At 40.6% G+C, this 15,138-nt stretch overlaps 1 protein-coding gene and 1 long non-coding RNA gene across 22 annotated transcripts in view; one reads left to right on the forward strand and one right to left on the reverse strand.

The window, feature by feature from the left end:
• RAD51B (RAD51 paralog B) overlaps positions 1 to 15,138 on the reverse strand; it is a 453,279-nt gene that overhangs the window by 251,094 nt on the left and 187,047 nt on the right. For all 21 annotated transcript variants that reach the window (XM_067296566.1, XM_067296562.1, XM_067296565.1 and 18 more), the window contains one exon: positions 7,402 to 7,498. In XM_067296566.1, the coding sequence (XP_067152667.1) occupies positions 7,402 to 7,498 (97 nt within the window). The remainder of the gene's footprint in view (positions 1 to 7,401; positions 7,499 to 15,138) is intronic.
• LOC106498221 (uncharacterized) lies at positions 5,202 to 12,764 on the forward strand. Its single transcript, XR_001294924.1, has 3 exons — positions 5,202 to 5,282; positions 9,278 to 9,381; positions 12,589 to 12,764. It is a non-coding gene; the product is annotated as an uncharacterized lncRNA (long non-coding RNA).

Raw genomic sequence — 15,138 nt, forward strand, 5'->3', positions numbered from 1 at the left:
TTATAAGTCATGTCACATCTCCAAAAAGAAACCACAACAAAGCAGTAAATCTTGGTACTCTATCATCATAGCAATTAGGAAATGAGGAATGGGAATTCTCTTAAACTGATATATAGAGGCCTTTGAATGCTCCTGCTGACAATTTTCTAACCTTCCATAGTCTAGATCAAACGATCATGCATATGTCATTCAGCTTGAAACTACTGTATACATGTACAGTCTCTGTAATACTGTTATACTGAGATCTGTCTTTTGATTAAAAAGCCGTTAAAATTTGGCTGAATGTTATATGTCACTACTTCCCACTTATTAAAATACAGCATCAAAATTAGTACAGGCTGACGTGACCTCAATTATCATGAAATCTAACTGCTCCATACACCATCACAGCCCTGAATCTGGTAGACACAATCACAGTATCATTTCCCCTAATGGTTATATCATTTGTTCCAGGGCCTCTAATGATGGTGCACTTCCTTGATGCATTCTCAACAGCTAGAAGGGTTTTCTTCCTTCCACTTAAACATTCAGGTGCAGACTGCACTATTGCTAGGAGTACAGAGTTACACGAGCACAGTCCAAGCACAAGCATGGGACCCTACTATTTTGAGCAGGCTCATTTTTCTCTCCAACACAAATTAAAGAGATTTATCAAGATCTCTTCTTTTTCGGTGTCCATCAGTTACCTATCCTGAAGTGTACATGCTACATATTATCCTGACTCCTACAGGGTCAAGGAAGATTAGCTCCTTCCTCACCTTTCAGTATATGTGGGCCCTATAATCTTCTCCATGAAGGGTCTGAAGCTGCAGAAGTAACTCAGAAAGACAGAGAACAGACTAAAGGAACAAAAGACTTCCCGCAGCATTGTTCAGATGACTGGTAAAGGGGATCACAGGATGCATGTTGGAGGAGTCTCACAGATTGCTGAGACAAGAAGTCCAGCAGCAAAAGAAAGGATTAGAAAGAAGCCACTCGAGCTCTCCCATACAACTCACGTGAACTGGAACCAAGGTAAGTAATGCGCTGAGTAACTCTATCAACTCCTACACTAAATTCATAGATTCCAGGGGCTCAGACCTGGAGGCATAACCCTGTTGGCTTATGGACTCATCAAGCTCTGCTACCCCAGCATCAGAGGGTTACTGGTCTTGGGCCTGAGTGTCAATCCATCAGGAGGGAAGTGGCAACTCATACTGCAAAGTAAAAACAGAGGCAGTCTCACTACGATTCCTCATATCATCATGAGAGGAGAGGGCAAAAGATATATTTGAACATTTCACTACCAAGTTAAGCTATAATACAAACACAGAACTCCATTACCTTTTCAGGGATCTGCTTTAGTCTTCAGTGTTCACACACGCACCTCAATTTCAGTTCAGTAGTTTCCTCTTCAGTATGCACAGGCATGGTTTAATTGTTGGAACTCACCTCCCAAATAATCTGGCAGTAGCACTAGCATTATTTGTACACATTCCCTTTTTGCACAACTAAAATTCACTAGCCCTTACAGGGTCTCACAAGGGGACACAGTGCAACAACCTTTTTTCCACTACACCAAACTGAAGAGACTATCCTAGTTTTATAATTAGGCCTAGTAATCTCCATACAGAGTATTCCATAAAGATGATGATAAAGATTTCTAGTTACTATTCCCAAATATTTGGGTCTCAGAAAATCAGAATGGATTCCTACTAAAAAGATAGGATATTAATTTATGAATTGTCCCATTTTAAAAGCTGCTATAATTAAATAACATTAGTGTTTCCCTGGCCCAGGACAAACTGTCTCCTCTATCAAGCAAAATTGTGCAAACCAGCCAGTAAAAGGTTTTACAGAGCATGCAGCTAAAATACCAATGGCCTAGAACCTGTCAAAATGTTATGATTCTTTCTAATACATTTAAATTCTTAACATGCTGGAGCACTTTATTAGGACAAGCATTATTCTGTACCGGCTGCAAGCTACAAACAGGAAGTGTTTTAGAAACTTGTTTAATAGAAGCTCTGTTCATAAGTTCACAGTTCCTGCAAAACCGGTATATTTGTATTCTTACAGAATATTCTTTTTGATTTTTATTCAGTCACCTGCAGGGCCAACCTTAAACATGACTGTATAAATAAATAAATAAAAACAACCAACAACTTCTAATTTTTCAGGGCCCCTGAGTGCTTTTATTAATTCCTTCAGTCATTTCTCTCAATTCAGCATCAGGACTGAAAAAAAAGTGATTTGAGCAGGGAAAGGTAATTAACTACAGAACTGATCTTACTCTGGGGCCAACAGCAGGCCAACACACTATTCTCCCCATAGGAATATCTTCAAATATAAAACAGCAGTTGTGAAGTAAGAACATATCCCCACATTAAGAACAGGGAAACTGAGGCTTGAAGAGTAAAGTGACTTGATCACAGTCTGACAGAAAACCAAAGGGAAAACAAAGAATAGAAGCCAAGGACCCCAGCTCCAAATATTCCACCTTATTCCATAGACTAAAGCCCCTAGACTAAAAGGAGAAAAATTTGGTTGTGGGAGACATGGTAGCTTAGTTTTCTTCAGTCTCCACAATACAAAAGCCTACTTCTGCTCAACAACTTAAAAGAACTTAAGATCACAGCAACAAAGATGAAAAGGTCAGACCAAACTCATTGCTCACACCATGCATTAAAAATATACAATGCTATGACAAACTTTGATGAACACAAATGGCAGAAGATTGAATGCTGGACTCCCCAGAGCTAGCAGAAGTTTATAGACAACATTAAACAAAATAATTCAGACTTTTCCAAACAAATATTTGAAAGTGTTAGCTAAGACTGAAGAAGCCTGAGACAGAATTTCTTTTCTTGCCTCATACTTTGTGCATGCTGGGAGGAAGATTCTGATCTTGTTAGTAACATCACACTCCTGACTTTTTTCCAGGAAAGATGGGGTTTGTCTTTGATGTCTGCAAGAGGAAGTTTGAGCTTGCAGCTGGGAGATACATTAATATGATAGATGCTGGTGGACTCGGAGGGATCTCAAGTGGGTCATACTGTCCCAATTCTTTGCACCATAATACAATTTGCTTAATTTTGCTTAACCTGCAGTTTCCAAGACTAACACTTATGAAACACAAATTTCACTTTCCAGCTAACACTCAGCCACACTAGCTTAGAATTCACTTCTAGATCCTTTCCGTTAGGCAAAATCCCATCATGTGAACTTTGCAAAAATAACAAAAATAGTAGTCACAACCACAGATAACTTTTTAAAAACATCACTTAACAAACACACAAAATATTTCACTGTGGATATTTGCACTCTTTTTCTACTGTTTGCTTAGCCTAAGTAGTTTAAATTTATTTCTTTAATTATTACAGAGATTATTTTCATTGGGGTGAGGAGTACTTAGATCATGCTTCAGTGTATCCTCTATGATGACAGGGCTCACAAGAAGACTATGTAAGAATAATATGGTCTTTTACAATAATCTCATGTCATAGATGGATTTACTACACAAATGGCATTTTAAGCTAGCTAATTTAGAGGACTAGTGTTACACCAGATATGCAAAGCATACTGGATAAGAACTGGCTCATGCCATTTATAACTAAAGGAGCTCTTCACTAAGACCCAGTATGAACTTTTGTACAGCTGCGGCAAATCAACAGAGCGGGTAAAAATTAAACTGAGCTTGGTTCTTAGTGAAGAAGTTGCCTGAGAGTTTTAGAGTTGCAGAAAAACAGTCTTATTCAATTCCTTCAGATGACAGTATTGGCAAGAAGTTAAAGGCTGAATGAATGCAAGGACCTCAACCCATAGCTACAGCAACTGTTGTATTCACTGCTATAATTTGTAGCAAACTAAACACTGATATTTTTCTGTCTGTCTTGAAGCCAAAATATGTACAGATCTGGGAATTTAGTGGAACATAGCCATTTGTTACAAGAAGCGCAAACTAGCAGTTCTTCCATTGCTGCATAGGTGGTGGGGTGTCAGTGCTGCTTTTATAAAGCCTTTTATATTCTCATAAAAATCTAACATGTTTATAGGATGCAAGTTTTTGTGTACTAGATTATAATTTTTCAGAAGACAAACTTTGAGCCTGAAATAGCTTGACAATGTCCTTTCAGCTTGTTCATAAGATTAACTCACTGTCACACACCAAATGAACTTGGCTTCTTGCCTAATCTAACACACAACCTAAGAAATTCCCTTTGAAAGCACAATCAGAAACACAAAGAAAAGCCACTGTAACATTCCATTTCTTTCTAATAACACATTCAGTCTGAAAATATCATTTCTGTCTCTGCCTAAAGAAAGATTATCCTTTTAGCAAACCATTTACAGTGACAAGACTCTGATTTCAGATATGATTAAAACAACATATTAGACATATACAAACCAAGAGATCTCAGTTGCTTATAGGACTAATAATGTGTTATGGGTCCTTTCACATCTAGGTCACTGGTTCAAATTCAGCTTAAGTTGGTGATGAGTGAAAAGGAAGAGTGGATGTCATGAATCAGTCACAAATCTGGCTTCTATTCCTGACTCTGGAACATATTTACTTCGTGCACTTCCCTACAAACTCCACATTTGTAAAACAGGAGTAAATATGTTGAGTATCACACTAACACTGGAAGACTACTTCATGAAGGATTCTTAAAGTAACCCAAGATCCCCAGAAGATAAAAGATCACTACTTTCAGACTGATCAATAGCTAATATGAAATCAGTTAGGGGGGATTTTCTCAGGAGAGGTCAACATCCCCAATGTAGAAAAACACTGGCCACACTTCTATTTTTTGATAGCAACATAAACAGGGAAATCAAATGTTAAATGGGCCTGAAATTCCTCTTTTGTCAGAGGTGTACAACTCAGTGCTGGCAGGGCGCTTTGAGGGCCCTCCGTGGGGTACTGAGAAGAAGCACCCAGAGTCCAGCCTCTGTGGGGTGAGAGTCAGCTGGGGTGGTGGAAGATGTGGGGAGCGGATGTGGGGCTGTGCTGGTGGGGAGAAGTGAGTGTGTGGGAGAATTGAGAGTTTTGGAACAGAGGAAGAGCAGAAGAATCAGAATGGGGGGAGGATTTGGGATGTGGCTAGAAATAATAATGAGAGACAGATGGGGGAAGCAAGGGAGGGAGAAAATAGCAGAATCAGGGAGTGACGGAATGAGGTTAATCTTTAGAGAGAAGATACACAGGACCAGGTGATGAAGAGACACACAGAGACACATCCAGAATGTGAGAATCCTGAATTAATTCCTTGTGGTCATGCTCATCCGTCCTTGAGATTAAGGTAAGTGACTTGTGGCTGGGCCACTGACTTCCAGCGGCCCTACGGAGGGCAAGGGTCTTTGCAATCCAAAGGCTTAGCGCTGAGCAAGTACAACATCCCCCGGGCAGAGACTGAGTGATGAGCAGTGGAAAGCTAGGGTGGGGAACAGTGTGGAAAGCTGAAAGAGAGGATGCCCTGTGGGCTTGGGACCCCACTTCCTCACCTTCCCTTTCAGCTCAGTGAGGACCCTTCCCAGAGGACAGGCACAGACAGGAAGCAGTCATAGGGCAGAAGTGATTCTTTGATGTCCTTCAGTGAGGCTTTCATCCAATAAAACCACATTGAAAGTGATGGTAAAGGGGAAGTGTTACCTTGTGGACCTATTAAAAACATAACCCCGACCCAAAACATAAGCCTAACCTTGGAATCAGTGAAGCCTTAACCAAGGATGCCATGCACAGCCCATAGAAAACATTGTCAGAGGACAGTTTTTGTGAAGCGTGGCTCTTCCTTTCAGACACCACTGCAGACTGATTCCAGCTCTGCTTCTAAGCTTTGTCCCTCTCCTAATACTAACCACAAGACTAAATGTCGCCTTTGGCTGAGCCCGAGCAAAGGACCCACAGCCACCGGGGAAAGGAAAAAGTTGTCAGAGGACAAATTCTCATGCATCCTATGCCTTCTTTGGTAGGCCCTTTGCAGCCCCACTCTGTTTGGATCTCAAGGCTTCGTCTCTCTCCCTATGCTAGTCCTTCTCCTAAAATTCAACATTGGCTGTTCCTTCCATGGCCAAGAGTAAAAGATTGTCAGAGGACAAAAGTTTTTGCAGCCCAACATTTCCCTTGGAGGGCCATTTCAGTCGCAGTCCAATCACAGCTCTGCATTTTGTCACTCTCTGAAATCTAACCCTAACCCTACCCTAGTTAGGGCTGACTCTAGGCAAAAAAGCCCATGCAAGGCCCAGTGAGAAACCTTCTTAGAGAATGCTTCCTTCCACAGCCCAGGACTTTCCTTAGAAACCCACTGGCAGCCCCACTCTCGCTGGACCTTGAGGCATTGTCTCTCTTTCAAAACCTATGCATAACCCTGCTAATAACCCTGTCCTTTACCCTAACCCTCAAAACTGGTTTTGGCTGAGCCATCACCCCAGGACCCCCCTTCCACGGGCCCAGAGGAAGAAGGTGACAGAGGAGAATTCTCCAGGCATCCTGTGCCTGCTTTGGCAGCCCCGCTCTCACTGCATCTCTAGAAAAGGTCTCTTTTCCTTCCCTAACCCTCACCCCACAGGCTGCCTCTGCCTGTTCCTTAGCCAAGGATGCCCATGCGTGGTCCAGCAGAAAAGGTTCTCAGAGGGCAACTATTTTTGCAGCCCACAGTTTCCCTTGGCTTCTTGCCATAACTAAGACTTTAGCATGGTTTTGTCTTGGCTAGGGCTTTGAGCAGTGGAGTCTCCTCTGTGTGGTTCATAGCGAGTGGTGTTCTAGGGCTGGAGTGTGTGATGTGGTAGCTCGGGGACAGACTCTGATAGCAAAGGGACTGTCCAGGTATTCTGGCAGCAGGGCTGTCCTTAGTCCCTATGATATATAGCAGCTCAGCACACTTCCCCAACACTGTCAGTCCCTGATGTGGACTCTCTTGTGATGCTTCCAGCACAGGTTAAAACTGAAGCAAACTGTAAATCCAGAAGCAGCTGTATTATGGATGCGAAAAACAGGAGGAGAAAACCAAATAGAGTGGAGATTCATTCTGTTCTCCCAGTATATGACACAGTACGCAAATGCCACTTCTGTCAGTATTAGTGGACAGAAGAGGGAAGGAAGTGAGAGAAGGAAAGAAGTTTATCATCCCTTCAATCCTTTACTAAATTTGTCCTTAAATTACTAACAGAGCTTGCATTACTGCTATTTGTGCTGTTCTTGTTCTGAAGCTAAACAAAGGCTTCCATTTTCAACAGGTGTCATTTTTTTTAAAATAACTTTTCAAAGAAATTGATAAATCACTTTGTTCTCTGTCTATGTTTTACGTTAGACCTGATATAACCCCACTCTCACAGGCCCCTGTATATCAACAGAAGACCACAAGTTACAATGTGGATTTGTGTCAGGATAGAATTACAGTTCTGACAGAAGGGATCTCTTACCTTCAGACAGGCACAAATCATCAGCTGGAGACACCAGGTCTGCCTGGATCGCAAGGCCATTGCTCAACCATGTAGTAATTTGATTCGTCAAGATAACCTGTGAACAGACAGGGAGAGGGGGAGGGGAAATTAATTTTTACAGGTACTGGAAGGTAGGTGGCAGCTCAGATGAGGACTGGTACACAGGCAAACACCCACCCTAACCTTCAGCAAATTCTACACAGAAAATTCTGAACTACCCACAGTAACTAAAAGAAATATTGCAAACAGTGCACAAAAGGGATATTGTTAGAAAGATGAAATATAAAACAACATGCAGACAGATACAATTGCCTACAACAAAACTACCCTTTTGAAGAACTTCATTCTTAGATGACCAATTTGATGCTCCTTAAAAAAGCATCATTTTCTTCACAGCAAGAGAATAATATTTTGAGAATTTCCTCGTTACTTAATTGGTCAAGGGACCAATTTTAAGTAAAACGAAAATTTTAGAATTTTCAAGGCAAATAGGAAATCTGTCCTCCTAGTTATTTCCATGCAGCTTATATTCTTCCATCCTTTAGCTCAAATACAGTGCCATGAAGAAAGGTGCTGTGGTGATATTTCCCCACTGATCTGAAACACAGAGTACTAAATTTCAGAGGACTATCTGCACACAAGAGGCTTTTTTTTCTATGTTTTTCAGAATCAGGAAATTCTGATGAACAACAGATGTAGTACCCATACAGAGCTATGAAAACATTTACGTCTCCTCTGATAGCATGAACTATTAGCAGTCTCTTGCACCTTTGAATATATACTTTTTTTCTAATAACAGAAAGCATTAAGGCAAAACACTGTCAACTTCATAGCGAGAAGAGTGTAAGCATAAACAAAATTATCTCATAAGGTTTTGGATCTGTAAGCAGTTGCAGTTTCTGCAACTATCTCTCTACTTAAAGACACTGAAAAGAGCTTCAGGCATTTTTTTCTTTTAAAGAACCAAAGTGATCCTAATTCTAGCGCTGAGAAGAGACTCCACTCCATACATATTCTCTTTGAAATTAATGGCCTATTTTCAGCTGCATCTTACACGGCAGAGGAAGGGAGAAGAGAATCTTATATGCTGCTCCATGGATGTGGTTTCATGATGCCGCTGGGACAAATGAACAACTTGCCACTGCTAAAAGGAAGAGGAATTTCCCCCCTCTTTCCTCCACTGCTCCTCCCTCCATCTGACCATGGCTTCTTCTTGCTTTCTAACACTAAGTTGTATGATATGACATACTCTCCATTTTGTTTTTCTAATTCAAGATCCCACATAACCTTTATCAGATCATAAAAACATAACCGCAATGGTGGCGCTGCAGGGCCATTAGGTCTTCTCGAGGCAGCATGACATAAGCTACCAATAGCGTGATGCAATCTGCAGTCTTTACTAAGACCACAACTCTTCCTCCCCACTCATCTCAGCCTATACATCTCTGTTTGTAAACTGGCATGGTAGTCCACTGGGGTTCAGAGTTGTGTCTGATGGCTTTACGGACTGTATCAATCAGGACTAATTTGAAAAGCTTGTAAGTCAAATCTCCATCTACTCAATAGGAGTTCAAGTCCCTCAGAGTCCCATAATGATGTCCAGCATACTCTTCTGTTACAGACTGCAAGCTCTAGGCAAACTTCAGCTGGTTTTAATGCCATCTTGCCCAGGTTAACCACAGGGTTGCGCCTTTGGGACTGGGCATTTATGACCACCACAACAAACACAGACATGGCACATAACATAACCTTGTTTAGCCTTACACCTAGGCTAAGGTGCTTAAAGTACAACTTGCAATACTGCCAAGAGCAAACACACAAGAAACATATCACACCCATCTGCTTCTTCCTCCAGAGCGGCTGGATGTACCTATAAGCACCCAAAACCAGTCAGGGAAAGGCCTGGCACCCACTATCCTTTGCAGCCACTGCTGGCTCTCTTGTTCATCAGATTGCAAGGTAAGGAAAAAATCATTTAGTAACAATGAAAAAAAAAGTCACTTTTCTTCCTCCATCTTGCCAGGTTATCTTCCATTTTAGTGAGTTGAACTGTCTTACCCTGTGAAAGTATGAGTATCAGAACTAGTTCTAGGCAAATGAAAGGAAAGAGCAGACAAGGATGGAGAGGGATAAGGAAAGGGAAGCAAGACCTTTCCTTTTCAGCAACTCCTAGTTATTAGCTAGTTTGCACTATGTCACAAAACCAACAGCCTCATTTGTCCTTAGAGGCTATTCTGGCAGCCAGGCATAAGATACAACAGCAATCCGGCCACAACACTGAAACTCTCCCTCAATCAGGTACTAAAAATGTGCTGAAACAGAACAAACTCACACACTTAAACACACACACACTCCGGTGGGGTATGGAGCTTTCATTGGCACAAATTTGCGATGATCACATTATTCACAAGTGTCAAAAGCTCTGTAAGCAATGCAGTCATCCCAAAGCTGTGCCAAGATAAGCCTTGTACTGTGCCATCATGTATTTTGTTTATGCCCTATATTTTAAAGAAAAGCTACTGTATTTAAAGATCTTTTTTAAAAGAGAAAAAAGACCTAAACTCACTGTATTTCATACTGCTCACCTTTCAAAGAAAACTAATTCTACAGGCTTCAAAAATCAAAAGAAAAAGGAACAACAAGAATATGACAACTAAGTTTTTATCTTTCACATTTTTTGGCCTCCTCTTTAACAGAAAATTCCATGGCACTATTAGCTGTAGGACTGTAAATGTTCTTCACCCTTGACATTAAACTTAAGCAATGCCTCTGAATTTAGATTTCAGTTTCTGATGAGCCCTTCAGGAATCATTCAGTATTAACAATATCCTAGACACCTTGTTATACTGTTTAAAAAGTGACTGTAAAAGGGTACAGTCTTACCCAGCAAATCGTCCTCTCTGGCTCCTTCCAAGGACGGGAATTAAGTGTATCCTTAGTTCCATGACTTCAGTGGTAGTTAAACACTTGCTTAAATACATGTTTAAATACTATCTTCAATCAGTACACTTCCTCTGAAAAGAAGCCACATGTACATACAGAGTGCTTATTTTGGAATAAACTGAAAATTATTCTTTATTTCTGCAAGCCTGCAGAGCCAGAGAGATTTAGTCCTCCCTTAAGTAAAAATCAAGAGGTGGTTAGCGAAGAACTAAACATGGTGTCAAATTCCCTGTCACACTTCTGCAGTCTCATTTACAGCAGAATTCTTCCATCAGGTATAGCTGGGCATTCCTGTTGTCATCAATCAATATTAATTTTGTTGTGCACCTACCATAAGACAGTTTGAATCTCACTCTGAAGGTGTGTAGAGTACTCTGAACTCTCACTGGATCAAACTGAAGCTATGTGTTGCAAACAAAAGGAAAAAAGCAGTCCCTTCCTCAATTCCTGCTCCAAAGAAAAAAAGTCAAGGAATACATATTTAGAAAGCTCTTCTGAATACATACATCTTCAAATAGAGGCTCAAAACTCCAATCACATACCCTGACTGGAAATAGCTAAGATTTCTTCTATTTTTCAAGAGTAAAACTTTGGACAAGATCATTTCGATGGTGAAAAGTAGCATCCAAACAAGGCCCTATATTTTTAGCAGTCCCCCATAGTATAGACATTCATTTTGATGACCTGAATGTTGATCCCACTTGATTCCAGTGTCACAGCTACAGAATGTATTAACTTTTCCCTAAAGTCTCTTTCACCAAACTGAAAGATGTACTCAGCTCCATTTGTTTACCCTTTGAAACGGTTCAACATGTTCAGAGAACTGCAAATAGATGTTTGAGAGAATTGTTAAGCCCAGGGTGACAGGGAAACAATAGGCAGGTAGACAAAGGAGATATGGAGTGAAACAACTGTGTGGCTTTCTGACAAGTAATCACATCTGTGCACAGAGAGAAGCAGTTGAGTCTTACACTTTGCTTCAGACACGTATGCACAGAATCTAATGCTAGTTCTGATCTTAACAGTCTGAGAGCTTACAAACCACCAATGCCATAAAGAAGGTTGGGATATTCCCCTGGTAGATGCCACACTTGAAAGAAAATACCTCTCACTGCTAAATATTGCCTGGAAACAGGCAAGGGTCACAAGTCCAAGCAGATTTAATAGAAAGATTGCCTTGCACTGAATCAGCAACAGCACTTCCTCAACTTTTCCTTGGAGATCTGCCATTAAAGTGCAGATCAGATTTATCCTGTCTAGTACATGAGACATGCCAAGTTCACAGACTAAGTAGGTAAGGAGAAGTTGTCTCTATTGTGATTGCTTTTGACAGATACTGGACATCAGTACGAGCCAAGTGTAGCTTCCACTTAAGATGAGCAACACAAACCATGAGTTTATTATCTTCCAGCAGAACATTCAACAATGAGAATTTTGCTACATGATATTTTAATGTTATCATATTAAAATACATAGTATTTTAACAGAAGCTCCCATTTCCAGCATCAACTTATCAAACAAAATACTTCCATTACCAGAGGCACCACTACGGTGCTAAGAATCACAGAAAAACATTACCCCTCTTTACAAACAACTGTGTGTTGACGTGTGCAACAGGTAAGGAGTTTTTGTTACTGCTTTCTGTTTCTACCTTGCGGTAAATACAGAATGTAGGGCTTGCGCAGCCAATGACTGTGCATGAATGGAAAACACCCTCTACTGCTAAAAAACAAAGATGAAAAGGTCAGCTTGACAGCTCAGTAATGCTGGAAACTTGCCTCACTCTCTCCTATGGAGTTCAGTGAACCACTGCCTTTAACCTTTCAGCCTATTCACTTGCAATTAGTACAGCTAACTATTTAACAAGTGAAAATTTACAGTCCTCCATCTACAAATTCGACCAAATTACAAAAACTGTAAAAGCTCAGATTCAAATTTCAAAACCATTTCTGGGAAAAAGTCTTTTACTTAAAATACCTTACAACAGACTAGGCACACAATTTCCCAGTCTTATGAAGATTCTTACTATCCTAATACTTAGATTGTAAACTAACCCCTTGTAAGTATTAGAGGTATTACAATAGCAAGAACAATCCTTTTTACTACTGTTAGAAACCCTGGAAAGAAACACAAGAAGATGGTGGGAAATATATTTTCAAGTTCTTAATTTTAGGCACCTTAAAATAATGTCTACTGTTCCAATCATTTCCCTCATTTTTATAGGTGCTGATACCTGAAAACAAGAAATTCTCAAACAAAAAGGGGTCCCATTCTGGACATGTCATTGCTACTTCTAAGATTTACCCAGAAGACAGCATCACTTTTTATATTTTCTTTATACATTGTCATGCCAATAGAATCTCACTCAATTGATCTGACTTCAGCAGATGCCAATTTTCTGGAAGCACATTTGGAAAATATTTACTAAGGTACCTAAATCCTGGCACCCAAGTTTGTTGGGAATACACAGTTTCTACATACGCTGAAAGCTTCTGCAGGTCCTGGGAGAGAGCTAGGAACTGAAATATGACTGCTTTATACACAAGAATAAGCAAACTATTTTTTGTTTGGTTATTTATACAGTACAATTTTTCAAGTACTCCTCTTGCCCTTCCTAGGACCACACTGAAACTACTAAATCTGGTTTTGTCATTCTTGTAAATCCAGTTGAGTAAATAAGTCATTTTCTGTAAACTTGTGGTCTTGGCCTCCTTGTTGGTTTATTGCAAAATTAAAGGGAGCTCAGCACTGAACCATCAATCAGTAACCAGCATAGGTATAAAGTCTTCTGGAATGTACCAAGAGGGGGAAAAAACCCTCTCATGAAATGGCTGTTTGTTAAGAGAACAGAGTAGAATTCCCCATTTCACATGCAACACTATTTAGGAAAACTCTTATTAAAGGTTTCCTGTTGAGCTGAGAGAGCAAGCACAAAAACACTCACAATAATCCAAAGTTACCCTGCCCTTATTAGTGCATGTTTTCTGTGGTTTTCACTGCACTCAAGCAGTGTCACTGAAGAGCATGAAGAAGAGTGACAGTTTGTAGCACTGGGATGCTGATTCAGCATCCTAGAGAAAAAAGAAAGCAAGTTTTACTGAGCCCCAGTAATTCTTCATCCCAGCCCCTAGGTAGGCACCTCTCCCTTCCCCTGAAGCACAGGGCTTTTAAAGAGAGGCTCTCAAGTGCTCAACAAGGGGTGAAACAATGGCGACCATTGTCTAGGCACTAGCAAGTGGGAAACACACCAGGCAATACCACAAAGCCAGATGGGGCAAGCAGTCATCCTAGAAACAGAAAAAGGGCACAGAGACAAAACTGGGGCGAAGCAGCACGCTTCTAACAGCTGTGGGAACCGCAGCCTTCTCCAAGGAAAGCTCTTCTCCTGTTACAGCTCCTTGAGACTGGCATCAGTCTGTCCACAGAGGAAAAAACAACAGTTAGCACAGTCTGTCATAGCAACAGGGTAATTGCGATCTTCAGCTGGGCTACACATGGAATTAGCTTTTACTTCAGCTGTTTCTTCAAAGAGACTTTCTTCAGAATTAGTAGCCACTTGCCACAAATGCTGTTAAAAGTTGTCAATGATGTCAGTAGGACTCATACCTAATAGTCACAAGGAAGGAAAGTTTCAAAATCCTGAGCATTTTCAGTGAAATCAGGGACTTACAGACAGAAACAGGAAAAAGCCTGAACTGCAATACTGAGAGCTTCTGAACAAAATGAGAATTTTAAAGAGAGAATTTCAAGTGCCCACTGCTACTGGGCACTATAAATTGGCTACTGCAATGATGTAAAGCAGGGGCTAATCACACAGGATTGTAGGCTTCTCTGATGAAAAGCCTCCACACTACTGAGACGTTTCTAAACTCCAGGAACAAACAAAACATGTTTCTATCACAACTATTACTGTAATACTGTAATACAAGATTAAATATACACACATATCTCCATCCTTCATTCTTAGAAAATATAAACTCTTTTGGCTCATACAGACCAAATGCAAAAAGAAAAAGACACGAAAGTTTATCTTCTCAAATCCAATCCAATCACCACACCAAACCAATACTCTTCTCAGTAGGTGCTCCCCACTCCCAGGCTGAGCTGGTCACCAGCCCCAGCAACAGCTCAGGTTTCTGCGGAGAAGAATGAAAATAATATGTCAAGCACCCTACTGAGTCCACCTATCACAAGGAAAAAGCCTTATAGTAAATGGAATTCATATGTTCAAATTCAAACACCACCTCTTTTGCTTAATCAAGGCCCAATTAAGATATTTATTCAAAAGTAATTTGTTGTTCTGAAATGGTCACAGTCAACAGAAAGAAAGCACAAGGCTCCTTTGCTCCAGGCATAAGCAATATACAAATGCCCATGTTTAGCAATTGTTGCTAAATCCAAATCAGTGGAAAGGAAAGGCACACGTTACCGCCCTCTTGTTTATGCATGATGTTGGCAAGGGCTGAAAGGTGATGCTCACGTTAGAGACGTAGGTGGGTGTTTTCAGATACAGAGACATAGCAGCTACCCTGACTAAAGACAAAGAGGAGCCCTCTGTGCTGAGAGCTGTTAAAATTCAACTTCTTAACTAATCTTATCAGAATTTGGCATAACTCCCTGAATAACAGACACATACACACACCAACCACTGCAAGTCTATTCAGAAACACTTCCTAACCCAAAGAGCAATCTAGCAACAAGTGTTGGTCTTGTCTCAGTGGAATTTCATCTATACCTATTTTCAGCTCTATCACATCCAGGAAGAAAAGGCTA

Source organism: Apteryx mantelli, chromosome 4, assembly GCF_036417845.1.
Source record: "Apteryx mantelli isolate bAptMan1 chromosome 4, bAptMan1.hap1, whole genome shotgun sequence".
Classification (NCBI taxonomy): Eukaryota; Metazoa; Chordata; class Aves; order Apterygiformes; family Apterygidae; genus Apteryx; species Apteryx mantelli.